Source organism: Cyprinus carpio, chromosome A5, assembly GCF_018340385.1.
Source record: "Cyprinus carpio isolate SPL01 chromosome A5, ASM1834038v1, whole genome shotgun sequence".
Classification (NCBI taxonomy): Eukaryota; Metazoa; Chordata; class Actinopteri; order Cypriniformes; family Cyprinidae; genus Cyprinus; species Cyprinus carpio.
In genome coordinates this window covers 27,048,789-27,068,574 of record NC_056576.1, presented here as the reverse complement: position 1 = coordinate 27,068,574, position 19,786 = coordinate 27,048,789, and the positions used below count along the sequence as shown (strand labels likewise).

Here is a 19,786-nt window from a genome sequence, read left to right as displayed (position 1 = left end):
AGACAGGCCGCCTCCTCATGGTTCTAGGATGTCGGAGATTTGCCTAAGAGCCGCTTCCTAATTGAAAGAGATTAAGATAGCCTGTCAAACAGTCTTGGATCTCCCAAATTGAAACACTGTTATCCATTAAGCTTCATCAAATCGGACACTCAGGGAGGCCACCGGCAGTACGCCGGCCCCTAATGAAGTGTCAGCCATAGTCCAACGATGGGAGGCTGGGCTTCGGATTTCAACCCGGCTTACGGAAGATAGCCACAGCGGCGTGCCAATTTATCTCTTGTGTGTGAGTTAGTGTGCGTCCTGACAAATAACCCATTGGGGGTTTGGCACCGGAGGAGGCTAAGCAGGCCAGATCTCGAGTCGGCGGGATCCACTTTCACAGGTCTCATTGGGTCCGGCGTATTCAGGGAAAGAGAGGCCTTCTTTGATAGCTCCCAGATAGGCTATTTGTTTCCTGGGCACATGACTTGGTGCTCACTGAAGCTGGGGCTTATTTGAAAGAGATCTTTTCCTCTCCCTCCCTCTCACCCTGCTATTTCCTTCTCCGCTTCTCTCTCCTGGAGCGCGACAGCCCACCCACACTAAATTAATTTTGACAAGGAACTTAAGATAACGTCAAAGAGCTGACTAATCAGTGTATTGGGTTTCTGTAAGGCAGAGAGCTGTGAAACATGCCATCATTTTTAATAAAAGACTCCCGTTGCCTCTCTCTTTCTTTCTAGTCCTCTTGTTCAACCCCCCACCCTCTCGCTCTCTCTTTACCTGGTCTGTCATGTCTGGTTTGTGCGGATTTGAAAAACAATTACAGTTTTTGGAAGCGTGATTGGCAGACAGGGAGGAAGCAGAGAATGAGGCTTAAAGGAGCTTTCACTAGTCTCTGCGCTCAGGGTTTTGTGTGGAGCTGGTCTGCCTGAAATTCCTTTCAACTTCTCCTTTAGTTGTTGTTTGATTTAAAGGGTAGATTAATCAAGAATTGTGTGTGTGTGTGTGTGTGTGTGTGTGTGTGTGTGCAAGGCTGTTGATGGTCTTTTTGGCTTTAGTCTGTGTGTTTCTCTGAGACACTCTCTGTGTCTGCCTCGGTTCTCTCTTTGTTGTTGTGTGTGGCTCGTGTCAGTGAAAATCGTGTTGTTGGATCTGATTAATCTGGAGGGGGTTAGCACACCTCTTCAGGTGAGGTCAGATGATAGGGCACTTTAGATGTCTGTATACCTATATTTTTTATTTAGGTGTGTATATAGGTACCTCAGTGTATATACCTATAATTAATTGCATGTAATCATAATCCACAGTTGTAAATGGTTCCTATTCTTAGTTACATCTTTAAAGAGTAATGCATTAAAACACATGAACAGTGCTTAATTTCATGTGTTATATCATGTATCATCAAGTTTTATACTCTTTAAAGGTATAACCATGAATGTACAATGTATTTTGAATGTGGCTGGTAAATATGGAGGGGAAAAAAAGAGATTGCATAGGGTATTATAAGGCAGTGGTTCCCGAATAGAGGGCTGCAACAAACAATGTGTATTGCATAGTTATGATAGAAGAGGCTTTTCATATATTTTGGTAATATTGATATTTTAATAATAAATTATTTATTTTATAAAATAAGCAATTTTGGTGCTGTGTTGAGTCACGACTTCATGTCGGATGAAAAATCTGATTTAATTGTGTTTTTTATTTTTTATTTTTTGGCTATGCTTTCACCGTAATCTTGAACTTTTTACTGACACTTACTGGTATGTATGCAGCATAACAGGAAAGTTTTCGCCTCAAATGCCACTGTAGAATTTGTCATATACGCAGATGTACAGTTATCTATAAAAGGCAAGTTTCCAATGTGGCAGCGACCATGAGAGGGAATTGTTCTTCTTCTAGGATGACTGTTCTAAACTGAACAAAGTTATAAATGCAACACTTTTGCTTTTGCCCCCATTTTCCATGAGCTGAACTCAAAGATCTAAGACTTTTTCTATGTACACAAAAGGCCTATTTCTCTAAAATATTGTTCACAAATCTGTCTAAATCTGTTAGCGAACACTTCTCCTTTGCCGAGATAATCCATCCACCTCACAGGTGTGGCATATCAAGTTGCTGATTAGACAGCATGATTATTGCACAGGTGTGCCCAGCTGACCACAATAAAAGGCTACTCTAAAATGTGCAGTTTTACTGTATTGGGGGTCCGGGGGGTCCGAAAACCAGTCAGTATCTGGTGTGAACACCATTTGCCTCACGCAGTGCAACACATCTCCTTCGCACAGAGTTGATCAGGTTGTTGATTGTGGCCTGTGGAATGTTGATCTAATCCTCTTCAATGGCTGTGCGAAGTTACTGGATATTGGCAGGAACTGTACTCACAATATTTGAGAGAAATAGGCCTTTTGTGTACATAGAAAAAGTCTTAGATCTTTGAGTTCAGATCATGAAAAATGGGGGCAAATACAAAAGTGTTGCGTTTATAATTTTGTCCAGTGTAGTTTTAAAATTTTTTCTTATGTATATAAAATTATTTAGTGCACTTACTGTACAATGCTTTGTATAGGTAGGCTTTATTAAAAATGTTACAAAAAGTTTCCCAGACACTCATTTAATCTGATTGTATTTATTTTTAGAAAAACGTAATGCATTTTGAACCCATCTGTGATAATCTATTCGTATTTAAAGCATGTCCCTTAAATATTTATTGTTGCATTGTGAAACTCTGACACATCATCAGTGGCAGGCGGGCAAAAGTTTGACAGCAGCTGCCCCTTTGATTGATGCCAGTCCTCATGAGTGCTCAGACCAGCACTGTCCGTGACTTGCCTTCAGTGATTGCTGACCCCATCCAGCACCAATGCACAGAGGATTACACAGGCGTTGGCGAGTGGCAGGAGTGTGTGTGGATGAGAGATGGGACTTTTATGAAGTTTTAGCGTTGTGTGGCTGCACAGATGGAAGCTCGTTTAGACCCTGCTGTTTGAGCAGAGTCCTGAGGTGACGCCTGGCTCAGCACCGGCTCTGAGCACAAATCCTTATTTTATTAGAAACATTAAACAGACTTAGCCAGTATATCTGCTTTTCTTCTAGCTCTGAGTGGCTACACTTAACTAATGTATAAGAGCTAAGCTGAGCGATATCCTTGAGTTAACAATGTTCACAGAAAACACTGAGGAGCAGATAATTGTCATGAACTTGTTCAGAATGCCCTATATACACAATAGTTCACACAAAACTTCTCAAAATATACCAAACTGGTAAAACAAACTCTAAAAGTGAAGGAAATCTGAACATTTAAATACAGTTTGGCTGCTTCTGTCAACACGCATCGACTATAAGCAGAATTTCACCACTATAAAAGGGCAGTTTTGTTTGTGTGTGTGTCGACAACAGAATTTTTATGTTCCCCGTTAGGGCTTGTGTTTTTACAGCGAGCTTTAGGCTGTTCATTAAACAGAATGGGAAGATTTGCTTTTCCAGCACGGTCTGTCAGCACCTTCATGTCCTCTCTTCACACATATTTCCTTTTTACTACAAAAAGAGACACATTTGTTGGATTCTTGTCGGCAGCCTTGCATTTTAACCAACGAAAAGAGCCCTCTTCATCTTTGCTTTCTACATTATTCAGCTCCAAATCGTTAAAATTAACAGCCTTTTATGTTCACTTTATGTTTGCTCTCTTTTTTTTGAGGAAGTAAAACTGTGTCAGGTTTAAATGGAATTTAATAAGCTGCCATTCGAAGGCATCTGGACTCATGCATAGCCGTAGTGTTTACAGCAGTGCTTTATGTTGCTTTGTACAAGAAGTGTCTGTGTTTCAGCTGCCGTTTGTGTGCGTGTGTACCTGTATGGCTTTATGGCTTTGTGGCGTGTCTCATTTTTCATGGATAGAAGGAGACAGAAGTGCTGATGCTGTGTGCTTATGAGGAAGATCGGCTCATTCTGTGTCGTCGAGAGAGACATGCCAAATGCCGACACACGCACATACAACTGATATATTGATGTCTGTGTTCATTAGGCCCGATGTGGCTAATATCATCTACCTGTATAGAGTGGCGATAACCAGAGTGTGCTTGAGTTTAAAGGGACAGCTCGCATGTAACACATTATGAGGATGTATAAAAGTAATTTCAGTGCTAAAACGTTAATTGTAAATTTTCCCAATATTTTTTTTTTTTTTTATTGTACAAATTGTACAGATTTCATCCACATAAAAGTTCAGAGCATGTGGGCAAAGTTTTGAGGACTTGCTTATCGCAATTGTATGTAAATTGGAAAAAAGCTTCCAAATTTTTTTTTCATAGCCTTTTCTGTATACTCATGCCACATGGCCAATATGTATGTATGTATGTATCTGGGGGTCAGCAGATAAGTAAGCAGGGCAAGTAAAAACCAAACTACTGACCTAAATGAGTCTGCAGAACAAATCACTGAACCCTGGGACATATTTTAATATTCCTGTAAGTTGATTTAGTGCCATTAAAGGGATAGTTCACCTTCAGTTGCTGGTGACACTTGCTTAGTGTTTTTTCCATACTATGGAAGTCAATGGGGACCAGCAACTGAAGGTGAACTATCCCTTTAAGGTAAACTGTGGTAGTGGAAAGTAAATCACTGACATTGAAGACTTTTATGCAAGGTCATACCCCTGCTTGAGAGTGTGTGTTTGTTCCTTTTATTATAGTATTGAACAGAACCTGAAGGAACTGCAGGCCAAGGTTGGTGAGGCCAGCCTCGGAGAGAGAGTGCCCAGTCCAATAGAATGCCTCCAGTTGTTCAGTCAGCGCAACTTAAGCATCCTGAAACCAGTGGCTACGGAACACCGAGAGCTTCTGGACTTTCTTCGAGCCTTGGTGACCAAAACCATACCTAACCCCAATGCAGTCTGTCTAACAGACATCATCATGCCGTGCTGAGGAATAGTATTGATTCCACATTCAGTTGACATTATTAATTCTGTATTTCATATATTTTAACAGCAAAACTCGATGAAGGCAGGAGAGGCTTGTGAAGAGGCCGTTCTGCAGCTACTACTGAACATCTCTTCTCAGTGTGGTGTCGCTTTCCCAACTTCCTGGCCTGAATCTACCCACGAGCACTCCTCATCCCCTAACTTATCCATGCCACGTGATGACCTCGCTCTGGAAGTCCAGGAAGCATGGGATGATGTTCGTTTCTCATTGCGGAGCCATTTACTTGGCAAACTCCAGATGATGACTGTACCAAGCCAAACTGAGGGGGAACTGGGTGTTGAGACCAGGGTTCCTCAGAAGATCTTCTACCTTCAGCAACTGCTATTCCTCTACCCTGAAACAAAGGTCTTCAGCTGGTACCAGCACATTCAGGTCAAGGCCGTCCTCAGTGTTCTCCAAAATTGCCAGAGCTGTATCCCAGGTGGAGAGAAGGGCTTCGAAAGACTGACTCTGGGTTTTCAAAGCGCCTTGCCTACTCTTAGCTCAATGCTTCGAGAGGAAATTCAGGTGCTTAATGGAGTTGCAGAACCACATAAAATCCTGGCCTTCCTCAACCATGTCTACATGAACACAGTGGCACAGGAACTAGGTGTGCTGATGGACAAGGAGATTGAGACAGCACTGAAGGACAACACCGCGCACGGCATGAGAGGAGGCAAGATGTCCAGCAAGAAGTCTGCAGTAGGTCAGTGTCTTCATTCCCCTCTTTTTGTTCATTTTGCACACAAAACTGGAAATAGTAAATTGGTTTATAAGTTGAAACTGCCAGTTCCAATCTGATCTTGACATGTACACAGTTTAATGTCTCAGTGTATTTTGAAATTAAATGATAGAAAAAATAAACAATTGGAGAATCAACATTTTGAGTAGTTTGAAAGTAGCGCCCTTGGCAGATACAACAGCTGAACACACTAGTACTTTGAAAACCAAATTTTGTTCGGAAAGTTTTTCCAAACACTGATGCAGAAGTTTCCACAAATTCCACACTTGTAGGTTGCTTTGTTTTCACCCTTCTGTTCAGTTCATCCCAAACCAACTCGATTGGGTTTAAGTCCGGAGACCCTGCTGGCCATTCCATGATTTGAAGCTTTTTCTTCTGAGGTAGTTCTGACATAGCCTGGAGGTATGTTGTGGGTCATTATCTTGAACCCCTGACCAACTCAGTGTATACCAGAGGGTACTGCATGGCTTCAACATGCTGTGGTAGTTTTTTTGGTGCAGGGTGCCACTCACTCTTGAACTGAAGTTTTCAGTAGTGCACTGTCAGTAAATCTCTTTTTTTATTCAGAAGATGGAGGTGGTTTACAACTTTTGACTGGTGTGTGATGGTATTTTTTTTATTTTTATTTTTTGTCTTCTGAAAAGCAGCTATTTGCTGTATGTGATAAAATTTGTGAGGTTTGTGGTCTCAAATATTTGAAAGATATTTTGATTTTTGTTTGAGACTCTTAATAGCAAGTTCATTATAACTCAACACCAAACACCAACATCAGAGTTTACCAAAATTTTTCAAACAAATTTTTGATTTCCATTTTTCCCCCATACAAATAATTCATTAAACAGAACTGTTAAACTAATGAAGATGGAGAAACTGTGCATCTTGAGTTGATCATAAACTGCCTCTTCCAACACTTATTTGCCAAACAAAGAAAATCATTGACTGATGCCAGTAATTTTAGTTAGTGTTCTTAAGATTGTCAGAAGTGCTGGTGTTCTCAGCACTGTCAGAATAAAAGTCCAAAACTTGTCGGCCAAACAAAAAAATGTATCGCCCAATATAATAATTAAAAAATATACATATATACAGTATATCATCCAATATCAGCTATGTCAATTTATTGGTCGATCACTATATGTATCCCCTTCATGTGACAAAGCACACTGTGGTTGTGTGTGGAAGGCTCTTGGGCTGTTCTTGTTCTGAATAAGCCACAAAGTTAATCAGACTTCATGCTGATATCCAAATGTTTAGCTACATGAAATTAGTAGTATGTAAATATTCCTTACCTCCAGGCATCTTGAGATGACTGAATCATTGTATATTTTTAAACCACTTGCCAAATGCTCTCATATTCTAAAGATTATAACAATTACTGTTTGACACTTTTTTTTTATCTTTCTGTTCTACTGATATTACGGCAAGTATTGACAGATCTGTAGTAGACTCGCTTATTGCGGCTCAGTGTAGACACATCAGTGTTCGTTTTGAATGGACTCATTAGGGCTTCTCCACCATTCAATTCACCTTCCTGCCACAATTCACTAATTTTTACATGCAGCAGACACTTTCTCTCATATCTCGGCTATAAAGACAGAATGAGGGAGCAGCAGGGCTGAATAATTGGCCCTATGTCCATGGGGCCGCTTAATTCAGGTCTACAGACCTACATGGGGCCCAACAATCCTTCAAATTAATTACCAGATGCACCACAACTGTGCGTTGCTGGAAAGTGATTGTAATGTGTGTCTGACACTTGACTATATAAGTAATGTACTTACAGGATTTTACCACTAGCCTGTAGGCAAAATCTAATGATTGAAATAGTTGTTTTTCGATTAGTCAGTTACTAATAGCAACACACAGTTACTTGCCTCTGTATGGCTGGTTTTCCAGCTAACAACTGTCTTAGGAAATCTAAACATGATGTAAAATCAAGCAATGAGTGCTTTGACAGTTGTTGATGGTTGCAGGGTTTGCGTTTTAGCAACATATTTTTAAAGTAAATGACGAATAAAGGTTTTGCTTTCAATGGAAGGCATCAAAACAACCTGCCGTTTCTTTTCTTTGTCTTGTTAGGTGTTATTTATTGTGCTTTATTCATTCTCTATATTTTGCGGAAATCCCGTCTGGGAGAAGTGGTGTTGGGGGTGGGGGGTGAATCTTGATGCGCTGTCCCAAGGGAGCACTGCCGCTCCTGGCATCACACACTGTCAAAGCACTGAAGCATTTAACAGCTTTTCTTGCGCAGATATGCCAGTTCCTTTAACCCCTCCATCTGAAAAGGATGAACAGACTTGCCCCCCCCACCTCCTTCACCAGATGTGGGAGTCTCAGCCCTTTGTACCCATCTTTTTCCATTCCTTGCTTTTCATCCCTCTCACTTTATATAGTCTTTTTTCCACTCCACTTTTGCTTAGAGGTAATGGGGTGAGGGCTGGGCTCAGGAGACTGCCATACAGGTCAGCTGATCTGGAACAATGAGGAGTTTAAACCCTTACTATCACACCTCAGTGGATTTGTAGCAGACAGGATAAAGAACTGAAAAGGTGGAAGTGAGAGTCATATTGTATGTGCGTGTGTGTGAGAGAGAAAAAGAGCTGGCTCTATGTTTGTATGTTCTTGCACATACAGTGTTGTATTCAAAACTGTATTCAAAATTGGATATTTCACATATATGTACTGTCATTTTCAGTTCAGCCTGAAGAAAGGTATATAGATTTCTGCGATGTGCTGCATTCTCAAAGGAGACTTTTTTTTTTTGTACAGTAAAGCTTACAGAAAATCAATATTATTTTACTCACTTCTCAGTACATTAGGGTCCAAAACTCTTAGACCACAATGAAAATCTGGGATTAATTTAAACCGGGAAATAAACAGAACATTTTATTTGAAAAAAAAAAAAAAAAAACAAACAAAAAAAACCAATCAAAACAATATGACAACTTCGCAAGTCTTAATTTCGAGTTTCTTCACCTTTATTTATATAGCGCTTTTAACAATACAGATTGGGTCAAAGCAACTGTACAGCATTAATTATGAAAATAGTGTGTCAATAATGCAAAATGACAATAGTAAACACTAATTTTTCAGTTAAAGGCAGTTCATCATTGAACTCAGTGATGCCATCATCCAGCTCAGTTCAGTTTAAATAGTATCTGTGCAATCAAGTCGACGATATTGCTGGCAATGAAGTGAGTGACTACTAAAATGTGAGTGTGACATGTAAACAGTGATTATAAGAAGTTTTTCTTGTTCACCAAATCAGCATATTAGAATGATTTATGAAGGATCATGTGACACTGAACACTGGAGTAATGACTGCTTCAACTTTACCATCATGGATATAAATTACATTTATGAAAATAGATCTAAACTTTTGAACGGTTCTCTAAATAAGAACAATCCAAATTATTTTCTTTGGTTGTTTTTTTTTTTGTGATGGTTACATACAAGCTTAACTCATAATTAACCTGGAATATTCTGTTAGTCTTCACCATGGACATCATTTTTTGTTAATTTTGTGTACATAAGCATCATAATGTGATTTATAGAAGTTGTTTACCTATGGGTTCATTGTGTATTTATCAATAATTACTAAAATATGTAAAGCATTTCTGTTGTACCTGCCACTGATTTTGTTTTAATGAATTTGACTAACCCACGTAATCTATGGCTACAGAACAATGATTGCATGTATTGCTGGCAAAAATAGACAGAAGTGGAGACTTACAAACCATAACAAATGAATAAAGATATCAAAACCAGCCATTTTTTTTTACCCCAAGAAGGGCCGCCCATCCCCTGCTGCATCCCAGCTGGACTGCGCCTCTGGCATTGAAGGAGCCGGTTTAGTGTGTGTCCAGTGGGGGTGGCTTATAATGCCGCCTGTCTCAGTGCACAGCAGGCTGCAACAGACAATCCACTGCACGCCACAGCAGCCAAACTCCCTCAGGCCGTCAGGGGGCTCCACATGTGGTCGGTTCAGGCCCCGCAAACCGCAGCACCACCCAGAGCGCACGTCCTGTTATATGAGATGGACCGACCTATTCATTTCCATTTCCAGCTAGCTACGTGCTTTCACTTTTTCCCTCTCGCAGCTCCTTCCCACATCAGCCAAAATGTAAACCAGTACATATAAAAACAGCTCTAATCCCCGGAGCCTCCACATCTATACTGATGTCTGTCTGTGACACTTGGCAGATTCGTGGTCATGCTGTCACTCTCAGGCAGCGGAGAGAGCCGTGTTTGACATGGCTGGTGGATAAATGAGGCTTTTTCTGAATGGCTAATGTTCTGGGTCATGCTGCACATCAGGAACAGGAACGCTGTCAAACGTCCGTTGTGTCCTTTTTAAGATCAACCTCTCTCTCTTTTCTCACTTTTCTGCCAGAGAGGCCAATAATCAACACCGATACGAGAAAGAGAGGAAATGAAATCATTGGCTAAATTGTTGCATGATTGCCCATTCCCTAAAGATGCCGGGCATCATTTGGAGAAAAGCATTTAATAATTGCTTTTAGGGCCATGTCAGACACATGCAATTCCCTGAACTAATGGCCCAGCTAGGCAGAACACGGCCCCAAGGGTCATAGCAGGACAATCCAGCCAGCAAGAGCTGGATCCGCACGCCTCTGTTTGTGTGTGTGTGTAAGACAGAGGGAAGGAGAATGAAAGAAGGAATGAGGGAGCAGGCATGGAGGAGATGAAGTGGCAGCGAGTGTAACCCAAAGGGGAAATGCACTTCAGTGTGAGTTTAATACTCCAGACCGGGGATTTGGCAACCTGCCACACAGCAATTGTTTACCTTTTTGCTCACTGGCTGCATCTGTTCTGTTTTGTAAACGGCACTAAACTGTCTGCCCGTAAACACTGGAATCAATAACAACTGTTTGGGGATTTCCCAGCCTCCCCTACGATTCTTTCTTCTTCTTCTCTCTCCTTCGCTCTCTCTCTTGTTTTCTTTGTGCCATTTTTCACTGCTTCCCTCCTTCTAGTCAAAGCAAGTGTGGTGTGAATAGTTTACAAAAGGCTTTATTTTTATGCTGAAGAGCACATCTGAGGAAAAACTATATGGCTTTGCAAGTAATTCAATTTATTATCAGCCCTTATTCCTCACCACTGTGACTTTTTTCTGTCCATACAATGGAAGTCAGTGGTCACCAAACCTGTTCGATTACCAGCCTTCTTCATAATATCTTCTTTTGTGTTCTGCTGAAGAAAGAAAATATAGGTTTGGAAAAACATGAAGGTGAACTCTATCTGTACCTTTAAAGGAGCACTGCAATTAAAATGTCTTTAAATCATGTCTTTGTCTGTCTGAGCATCCTGACTGGCCAGACATAGCAAGACAGGCTTAACCAGTGGCATGAGTTCATGGGCAGAACTTCATGACACAAGGATGAATAGATAATTTTTTGAATAAGAATTTCATTTTTATCATCTATTTAAATCTTTCCCTATCTTAATCAAGAGCAAAATGGTGATCGCTCAAGGACAATCCTTTTCAAGGTTTAATCCAACGGTCTTTTGTCTTCTCCCCGTACTGAAAAATGTAAGACAGGGTTTGTACTGTGTTACTGTTGCCCACAATGCAACTGGAGCTCTGTGCAAGCTTACCCAGGTCATTCTTCCCAAAAGTATATTCAGCACTCTTACATTGTTGAAAATAATGTGCCCAGGTAAAGCTTTTACTTCCCTCAGTTGCTCAATCTCTCTTGCATTATAATTATATTTAGTTTTTATTAGATATTTCTTAAACACTTGAGTGATCTTCTGTTAAACATTTCTGCTTCCTTCATCCGTTGTTCATCTATCTCCTGTGCTCCCAGGCCTTCCTTCTTTTACTGCATCTGATATGAGAGCAATGCCCTTTTAACGACCCCGGCGAGGCCCTGACTCTCAGCTCTTTTCACAGTAAACGACACGTATCACTGCTCTCAACACCTTCAACACCTCCACCCCATCAGCGTGTTGTAATAACCCCCATTATGGCTTCAGTGGCTGGGCCATCCTCTCACACAAGGCTCCTAATGGTTAGCTATGAGAGAGGCCCTAATAAGCCGTTAATGGCGGGGTAATAAATAGCCTGACAATGGCTGGGTGGGAGGAAACGACAAGATAGAATGACAGCAGAGCATTAAACATAAAGGTGAGTCTCCCGCTCTAAGTGTGAGTTAGTGCTTGGGGTGTAGAGGACGGGTGGGGTTCAAGGACACCTCTGTGATGGATGAAGACAGATGGCAGGTGTGGTGGATGTTAGGCAGGTGAGGTTTTGAACATTTTGTAATGTATGTGGAAGACAATGTTATGAATTGACATGAAATAGAAAATGAGCTTTTATTGTCAGTGATGTAAGGACTGGGCTGTAGGAAGAAAGTAGTGTGCATTGTGCGTTCATACGGTCACATCAGAGTTGCTGTAATTACAAGATGTTAACTTTCAGAGCTGTTCAGTATTTTATTTAGAATACTTAGTTACCCTAGTATTCTGCTGTGGTACATGTCTCTAAAATGTAGATGTCATAGCAACCTTTTTTACAGAAAATATATATTTGATATATATCGCTATCTTTAAATAAATCACTCATATAAAATTTGGGTCATCTGGCCCACTCGTGTTAAATAAACGTGATTATGATTTTTGCCATAATCGAGCAGCCCTACTTTCTATAAAGGTATAGGTATAGTCATTATTTACATTCCAGAATAGCATGGCTGACTTTCTTCTGTGTAAAACAATAAATATCGAAGCTGCTCTTCTCCATAGACTACAAGTGATTTATAATGTCCAAATTTTCAAAAAAGCACAGTAAAATATCATAAAAGGTTGCCTGTATAATGTCCTATAAATATGTGATATAGTATTTATACTTACATATAGTAGTGTGAGGAACAGACTGAAATTTCACTTAAAATCATCTTCTGTGACTTTCCAGTTGAATTATATTTTATTTGTATTATTGTTATTATTTTAATCACTTTTGGTGTTGTAAATCATTATAAATCATTTCCCATTTTTTATTGTTTGAAGAAAAAAAGCAAAAAGAGCTCCTTGGACATTCTGCCTAAAATCTCATTTTGTGTTTCACAGAAGAAAGAAAATAATAGGAGTTTGACAATAATAGCGGTCACATTTAAATATGAATTTGTGTAAGGGTGAAAGGTTTTTCCTATGCAGATATCACACACTCCACTCACCCAGTTCACAACTTTTTGCTCTTCTGGCGTCGCAAGAACATGTCCTCTAACAAGCCATCTCCATCTATAACTGTTATCACAACCACTAGTCTTTTTAACAGTGCAGGACATTATGCAGTAAAGTTGTGCATTATGTAAATATACATTCTCATTTACATTGTTGCAATACACTACACTCAGTTTGCACACCCCTGTATAGCAGTTTTCTATGTTTATAGGTTTATTCATGTTATATACATAATACAGGCAAGTACTCAGAGCTCCTACTAATCCTAGGTCAATGAAGCACAGATTAGGGAAATTCCATCATAACGTGAATGCAGTTACTGTACATATCTCATTGAGATGTTTATTATTAATCCTGCAATAAATTGTTACAGATTCTTTTATACAGTTGTGCTCGCATACATTACAATCTCAGTGCACATATGTTACCTGTGTGCTGCATGTGGCGCTTAATGCACAAGTCTTATAAATTATGCAGTATGTTTGGATGGAGTGATTTTACTGACAGGCTGATGTGCTTGTATGAGCGGGAGTGGATCTCAGTGGAGTGGATCTCCATGCATTCATGCAGCCGTTTTCCCAGTTCTGCCTCACAGTCTCCCTCTGGACCCCATTAATGAAGAGCCAAGATGCTGGTGTGACACGCTCACCTGTGAAAAAAATATGTGCACACACCTACACACACACGTATGCATCACAAATGCGTGAAATTTATTCCAGGCGCTCACTAACCCACCTCACCTCTATAATCTTGTGAAATTATGAAATGACAAAATAAATAAATGTACGTATGCGGTATGATCAACGAATGTGCCTGATGAAGTGGAGAGAAATAAGACAATATAAGATTGTCATGTTGTCGGCTTGACCATAACAAAGTGTTAGAATCCAGAGGCGATATTGTTGCAATTATTAGGACTCCTTTCTTTTTTATTTCTCCCCTCCCTCCATCGCCTTCCCACTCAATCTTCCTGGAGCTTTCATAGCCGGGGCTAATGCCTTCCTGATCCACTCCCCAATGCCTTTTCTGTCAGAGGAAGTCATTTAAGAGCACACACAAAAGTATTTGTCGAAGTGTCTGAAAATACCGCAGCCCTCTTCTCCGTGGCCCATTCTTCAGGCCTAATGCGGAACATCCCCTGGGTGATGGCTTTGGCAGCTGCAGAAATGGGAGAGTTACGCTGGAGATGAGGGTCATCGGCGGGTTACTGGAGAAAGTTTGTGGCCAGCAATGTTTGACTGTAGATTTGAGAGGAAACTTTACAGCCTCTGTGGGATTGGTGTAGATTGTGAGGCCACGGTTCACAGCCACCCTGGTGTCAAATGCACATTCACAAAGTCTTTCAGTTTTTACTATTTTATTTCTTTGAGAAAGAAACGTGCCATCTTGGATTCCAGTGTTGTGTGTTTCTTGTTGGAAAAGTCCTCAACGTAACCTTCAATATCTTTTACAATATCAGTCTTCCAAAAATCTTCTGATCTTCATGAAAAAATAAAATTAAATTATGTAAAAAAAAAAAATAAAAAAAAAAAGCATTTGGAATACAGCATATAAAGAACATATCTTAATCAGAAAATAATGTTCTCAAAACACCAGACCAAATTTCAGTGTTGAAAACAGTGCTGCTTAATATTTTTGTGTAAACATTGATGCAGTTTTGTAACATTATAAACCTTTTTACAGTCACTTTTAATCAATTATTATGTCCTTGCTGAAAAAAGTATTTATTTCTTTGAAATAAAGGTATTATAAATTTGTTTACTTTCACTTTTGAAAAGTTTAATGAACCCTTGCCTAGTAAAAGTAATTAATTATCTTCATAAATAAAAACCTACTCCATAGTTTTGAACAGTAGTGTATATATTGTTAATATTTCATTGTATTATACTAGATTATTTACCAGTCCTAGATCCTAATGAAAGACTCTTAAATGTATGAAATGGACCTGGTATAGAGCACTGGTATAGAGAATTTATTGAAGGTAGCGTAACATTTCCAGGCTTATGTTGATGTGCTTACATTTCAACCTTTTAAATCCTTAACCAAAAGAATCTGTTCTGCACCTCTTTAGAGAACAGACTTGTACAAACCAAATATGTGCACAGTTACTGTGTTCTGCTGGTTTGGTGCTGGTTAGGCTTGTAGACTAGCATAGCCATTCAAAATGTTACTTCTGAAGCTTTTCGACAAGTATAGTTATTACTTAGCTGCTAGACTAAAGAGGTCTTGATGGCTAAACTAGTTCAAATGTATTTACATTTAACCATTTAGCAAGTGCTTTTATCTAAAGTAACTTTCAAACGAGGACCATCACAAACAATCTATCATACAAGAATCAACAATTTTTGCAGATTCTAGAGTAAGCTAGGGTATTTAAAATGAAGAAAAATATTTAATTTATAGTAAGTGCCTTTGTTTATGTCTGTGGTTTATATAAGTGCTCTCAGAAGAGTTGTGTCTTCAGCTTGACTTTTGTAGTGGTCTCAGAAAAACGGGTGGTTGAAAGCTTTACCACAGAGCTGCAAGAAAAAAAAATATGCTGGTCTTTTCAGCAAAGATGTCTGGTAACATTTTTCCATGACCAACTCTTTGTTTGTCTGTCTACAGCTCCTCAGGATCCTCCCCAGGGGGGGCGAAGCTTCAGCCTTACCTCCCATCAGCTCAGGTGCCTGACCCAGCTGACCAACACCTTACTGGAGCTGGAAAAAACTGTGGAGGACCTGGCAACCCATCTGGGTTTCCTTAACTGTGCTGGAGAATCAGTATGCAGTGGCAAAGGTAAACCTTAACAACCATCACTAAAAATTTCACACACACATATGCATACTAGAGTCAAATCTGTCCGATACAGGTCAGTGAGACAGCAATTCCAACTTTAAAGGGAAAATCCTGTCATCAGTTGAATCACCCTCATGTCGTTCCAAACCTGAATGACTTCCTTTTTAAACATAAGGTGTAGTCTAGTGTTGATTTGAACACTGTCATTCAAATGTTTGGTTTCAGTAATATTTTATTTATTTATTTTATACTGTTTACAATATATAGAATAAAGTATATGTATAAAATGTTACAACAAATTTATATATACAATACATGCAATTCTATCGAACTGTTCATCTAAGATTGAAAGTTTTCCACAAAAATATTAAGCAGCAGAACTGTTTTCAACATTGATAATAATAAGAAATGTGTTTTGAGCAGCAAATCAGCATATTAAAATGATTTCTGAAATGATCATGTGACACTGAAGACTGGAGTATTTCTGGAAATTCATCTTTGCCATCACAGGAATAAATGAATTAAAATAGGAAATGGTTATTATTTTTATTACAGTTAATATTAAATTTTTTTTTTACTGTATTCTTGATTAAAAAAAAATGCAACATTGGTGAGCATAAGACATTTGTTTAAAAAAACATTACCAACTCCAAACATTTGTGTGTGTGTGTGTGTGTTCGTGTGTTCCACAAAAGAAAATAAATCTTTCAGGTTTGGAATGACATGAGGATGAGTAAATGATGATGAAATTTATTTTTTTGGTGATCTGTCTCTGTAAAAACTATAGTTCTTATATATCTCATAATCAACAAAACAACCATAGTAAGCAAGTGTCCCCCTGAAGCAACTGTGAAAACATATACAGATCCAGATAAGTGGTTTATGTTGCTCTCAGACTGAATGTGATATATGCCAGTCAACAAGATATATGGTTGTTGTTGTTGTTTTTTTTTTTCCGATGAATATCAGCATAGTGTAAATAAATGGCAGCCGATCAAGATTTCTGACAACAGTCTGCTCCAAATCTGACATGAAATGATTTGTCACCGTGGGAGCGGAAAACCTCGAGCTATATTGTGCTCGACAGAGCCTTTAAATACGACAAGCCTCCAATTCCTGCAAATAATAGGGACATCTCTACAGGCAGCTGATGAGACCAGACTGGTGGCCTGTAGCGCTACCTTGTATACATATGCTTTTTTTAATGAGAGTTTTCTCGCCTTTCTTTACAGCTCATTTACCTTTCTGCATGTGTGTTTTTTGTTCTTTTTGCATATAGAAACACACTTCTACACACACAAATTGAGGAGGCAGGATTTTTATTTTTTCATTTTTTTTTTTTTTTTTTCTGCTATGAAAGTGACTGGTGCGTTTAGTAATTTCTGTAAAGGTTACATTAAAAAACAGGACAAGCAGAAAAGGGCTGGATTTACTGAGAAGTAAACAGGCTTTAAAGGGCAGTTATCCAAATCATTAATTCAGCCAATCAAATGACTTAATTACCAGAAATTCATCAGATGGGCTTAAAGGTCAAAAAGTGACATGCTGGCTGCTTCTCTCCTCCTTCGGCTGGCTTGACTCTCTCTCTTCTTCAACTAAATTGCCTCGCCCGGGGTCTCACATCCGAAGCGTCTGATTAGAAAAATGCGGCCTTGATGCATGCAACTTTTAATTTGCCCACAACAAGCGCACACACAAATACACACACTTATCCTCCCTCTAACCCTTCCATGGATTAGCTCAGATATGGACATAGCTATCAGGGGTTCAAATCAACTCCAAAGCCTCTGAATTTAACAAAGCTTACTGTTGCAATTACTGCGTCCACTTTTTAGTTTTTTCCCCCTTTAATTGGGCGAATCACGTTGTTGTTAGTAGGTCGTCGCTGTGCAGAGGAGTTAAATATGTTGGCCTGGCCTGACCCTGGCACCCTACACATTGACTTATTTTCCAGAGGCACCATGTAGAGAATGAATGCATATGCTAATGCTAATGGAACATATGAGATATTCCTGCCTTCAGTGTTTTTAATGAGCTGGAAATTGGAGGATTTGGAGCACATTTCCTTTGGTAAAGCTGTAGTGACAGTTTACTGTAGATGCATTGTGTGTTTTTGTTTTTCCATGCAGATGTCCTGAAGAAGGGCAGGGATGATACAGAGGTGACAGCAGCAGAAGACAAAGCCACTACTGATCTTGTGCTGCAAAGTACAGAGGTGATACACACCCCTTATTTAAACATGAATGGTGCAATTACTGTAAAAACTTTATTTTAATTATAGTATACTATTTATATGTATTTAGTTACTATGTCCAGCAACAGTACTTGTGTGTGTGTGTGTGTTCAGGTGGTGTGCCTTGAGTTTGGTTGGAGAGCTGCGTTCAAAAGCCTTGTTCCTCAGATGGCTCACTGTGTGAAGGTGGTGCTGGATGACGTTTGCAATAAGAATCTGCAGCAGGAGGAAGCAGCACATGCATCGGGCTCCACCAACAGCTTCATCATCACCCCTGTTACCCACAGACACGGTCCAGAAAAAGACTGTCCCAAGATGGTGACCAAGGTAACGTCAGTGGTTTACAATATTAAATGAACAGTCATTTATCACAATCAGTATCATGGTTTTTATTTATTTATATATTTATAAGTAGATAATGTTTTTGTTGCATTTATTTGATCACAAATACAGTAAAAACGGTAATATTGTGAAATTATATTTTAATATATTTAAAAATGCAATTCTTGCTAAATAAAAAGTATTACTTTCATAAAAAAAAAAAAAGTCTTACTCACCAAATTCAAATGTAGCGATAAGAAATGTATTTAAAATATAACATTATACCTAATAGTAAACAAATGACTTTTGCTTATTAGAGTTTTTAGCTAGAAACATGACTCTGTTGGAATAAACTTTGTCATGTTTCTTGTTCTTCATCCGAGTTTCTTCCTGTGTGTTGCAGACTTGTTAAGTAAGTTTCTTAAGAATAAGGATGCTTCTTTTCAGGAATAAAGGCAGTTCAAGGCAGCTCACTAGGTTTTGGAACAGAGCTATAGAGGAAGGTATCTGTGATGCATTTGCGAATATTTCCTTCTCTTTTGAAATACTCCACTGGTTCACAGTGACATGACATGTCTGCTCATCCTGAGCAGGCACCGTGGCTCCAGGAGCCGATCTGGTCCTGTGGGTTTGCTCTACGGCCCAGTGTTTTGCCTCATTTTATCCCTCATCACGGAGGTCCCTGTCTGAGACAAGCTCCACTCGCTGCAGCTCAGGCAGATTGATGAGCCATCACAGCCCCAAAGGACAGCCTCTGAGCCAGGATAAGATGCAGGTGTTTCGCTCCCTGCGTGCCCCCTGCGTCAGCCCTTTTTTGTCTTGTTAAAAACATAGATGTCCAAAATAGAAAAAAGTTTTGTAAGTTGTATTTCTGAATGAAACTTAAGCAAAGTTTACAGTATGTATATACAGTCGTGGCCAAAAGTTTTGAGAATTACATAAATATTAGTTTTCAAAAAGTTTGCTGCTAAACTGCTTTTAGATCTTTGTTTCAGTTGTTTCTGTGATGTACTGAAATATAATTACAAGCACTTCATACGTTTCAAAGGCTTTTATCGACAAATACATGACATTTATGCAAAGAGTCAGTATTTGCAGTGTTGGCCCTTCTTTTTCATGACCTCTGCAGTTCGACTGGGCATGCTCTCAATCAACTTCTGGGCCAAATCCTGACTCATAGCAACCCATTCTTTCATAATAACTTCTTGGAGTTTGTCAGAATTAGTGGGTTTTTGTTTGTCCACCCGCCTCTTGAGGATTGACCACAAGTTCTCAATGGGATTAAGATCTGGGGAGTTTCCAGGCCATGGACCCAAAATTTCAACATTCTGGTCCCCGAGCCACTTAGTTATCACTTTTGCCTTATGGCACCGTGCTCCATCGTGCTGGAAAATGCATTGTTCTTCACCAAACTGTTGTTGGGTTGTTGGGAAGAAGTTGCTGTTGGAGGGTGTTTTGGTACCATTCTTTATTCATGGCTGTGTTTTTGGGCAGAATTGTGAGTGAGCCCACTCGCTTGGATGAGAAGCAACCCCACACACATGAATGGTGTCAGGATGCTTTACTGTTGGC

The 19,786-nt window shown here is 39.4% G+C and overlaps 1 protein-coding gene across 3 annotated transcripts in view; it reads left to right on the top strand.

Annotated features, from left to right (window-relative positions):
• The window catches only part of LOC109060970 (uncharacterized protein KIAA0825-like), a 124,530-nt gene that overhangs the window by 11,336 nt on the left and 93,408 nt on the right, over positions 1-19,786 (top strand). For all 3 annotated transcript variants that reach the window (XM_042756653.1, XM_042756652.1, XM_042756654.1), the window contains exons 3-7: positions 4,670-4,838; positions 4,965-5,643; positions 15,490-15,660; positions 17,790-17,875; positions 18,008-18,220. In XM_042756653.1, the coding sequence (XP_042612587.1) occupies positions 4,670-4,838; positions 4,965-5,643; positions 15,490-15,660; positions 17,790-17,875; positions 18,008-18,220 (1,318 nt within the window). The remainder of the gene's footprint in view (positions 1-4,669; positions 4,839-4,964; positions 5,644-15,489; positions 15,661-17,789; positions 17,876-18,007; positions 18,221-19,786) is intronic.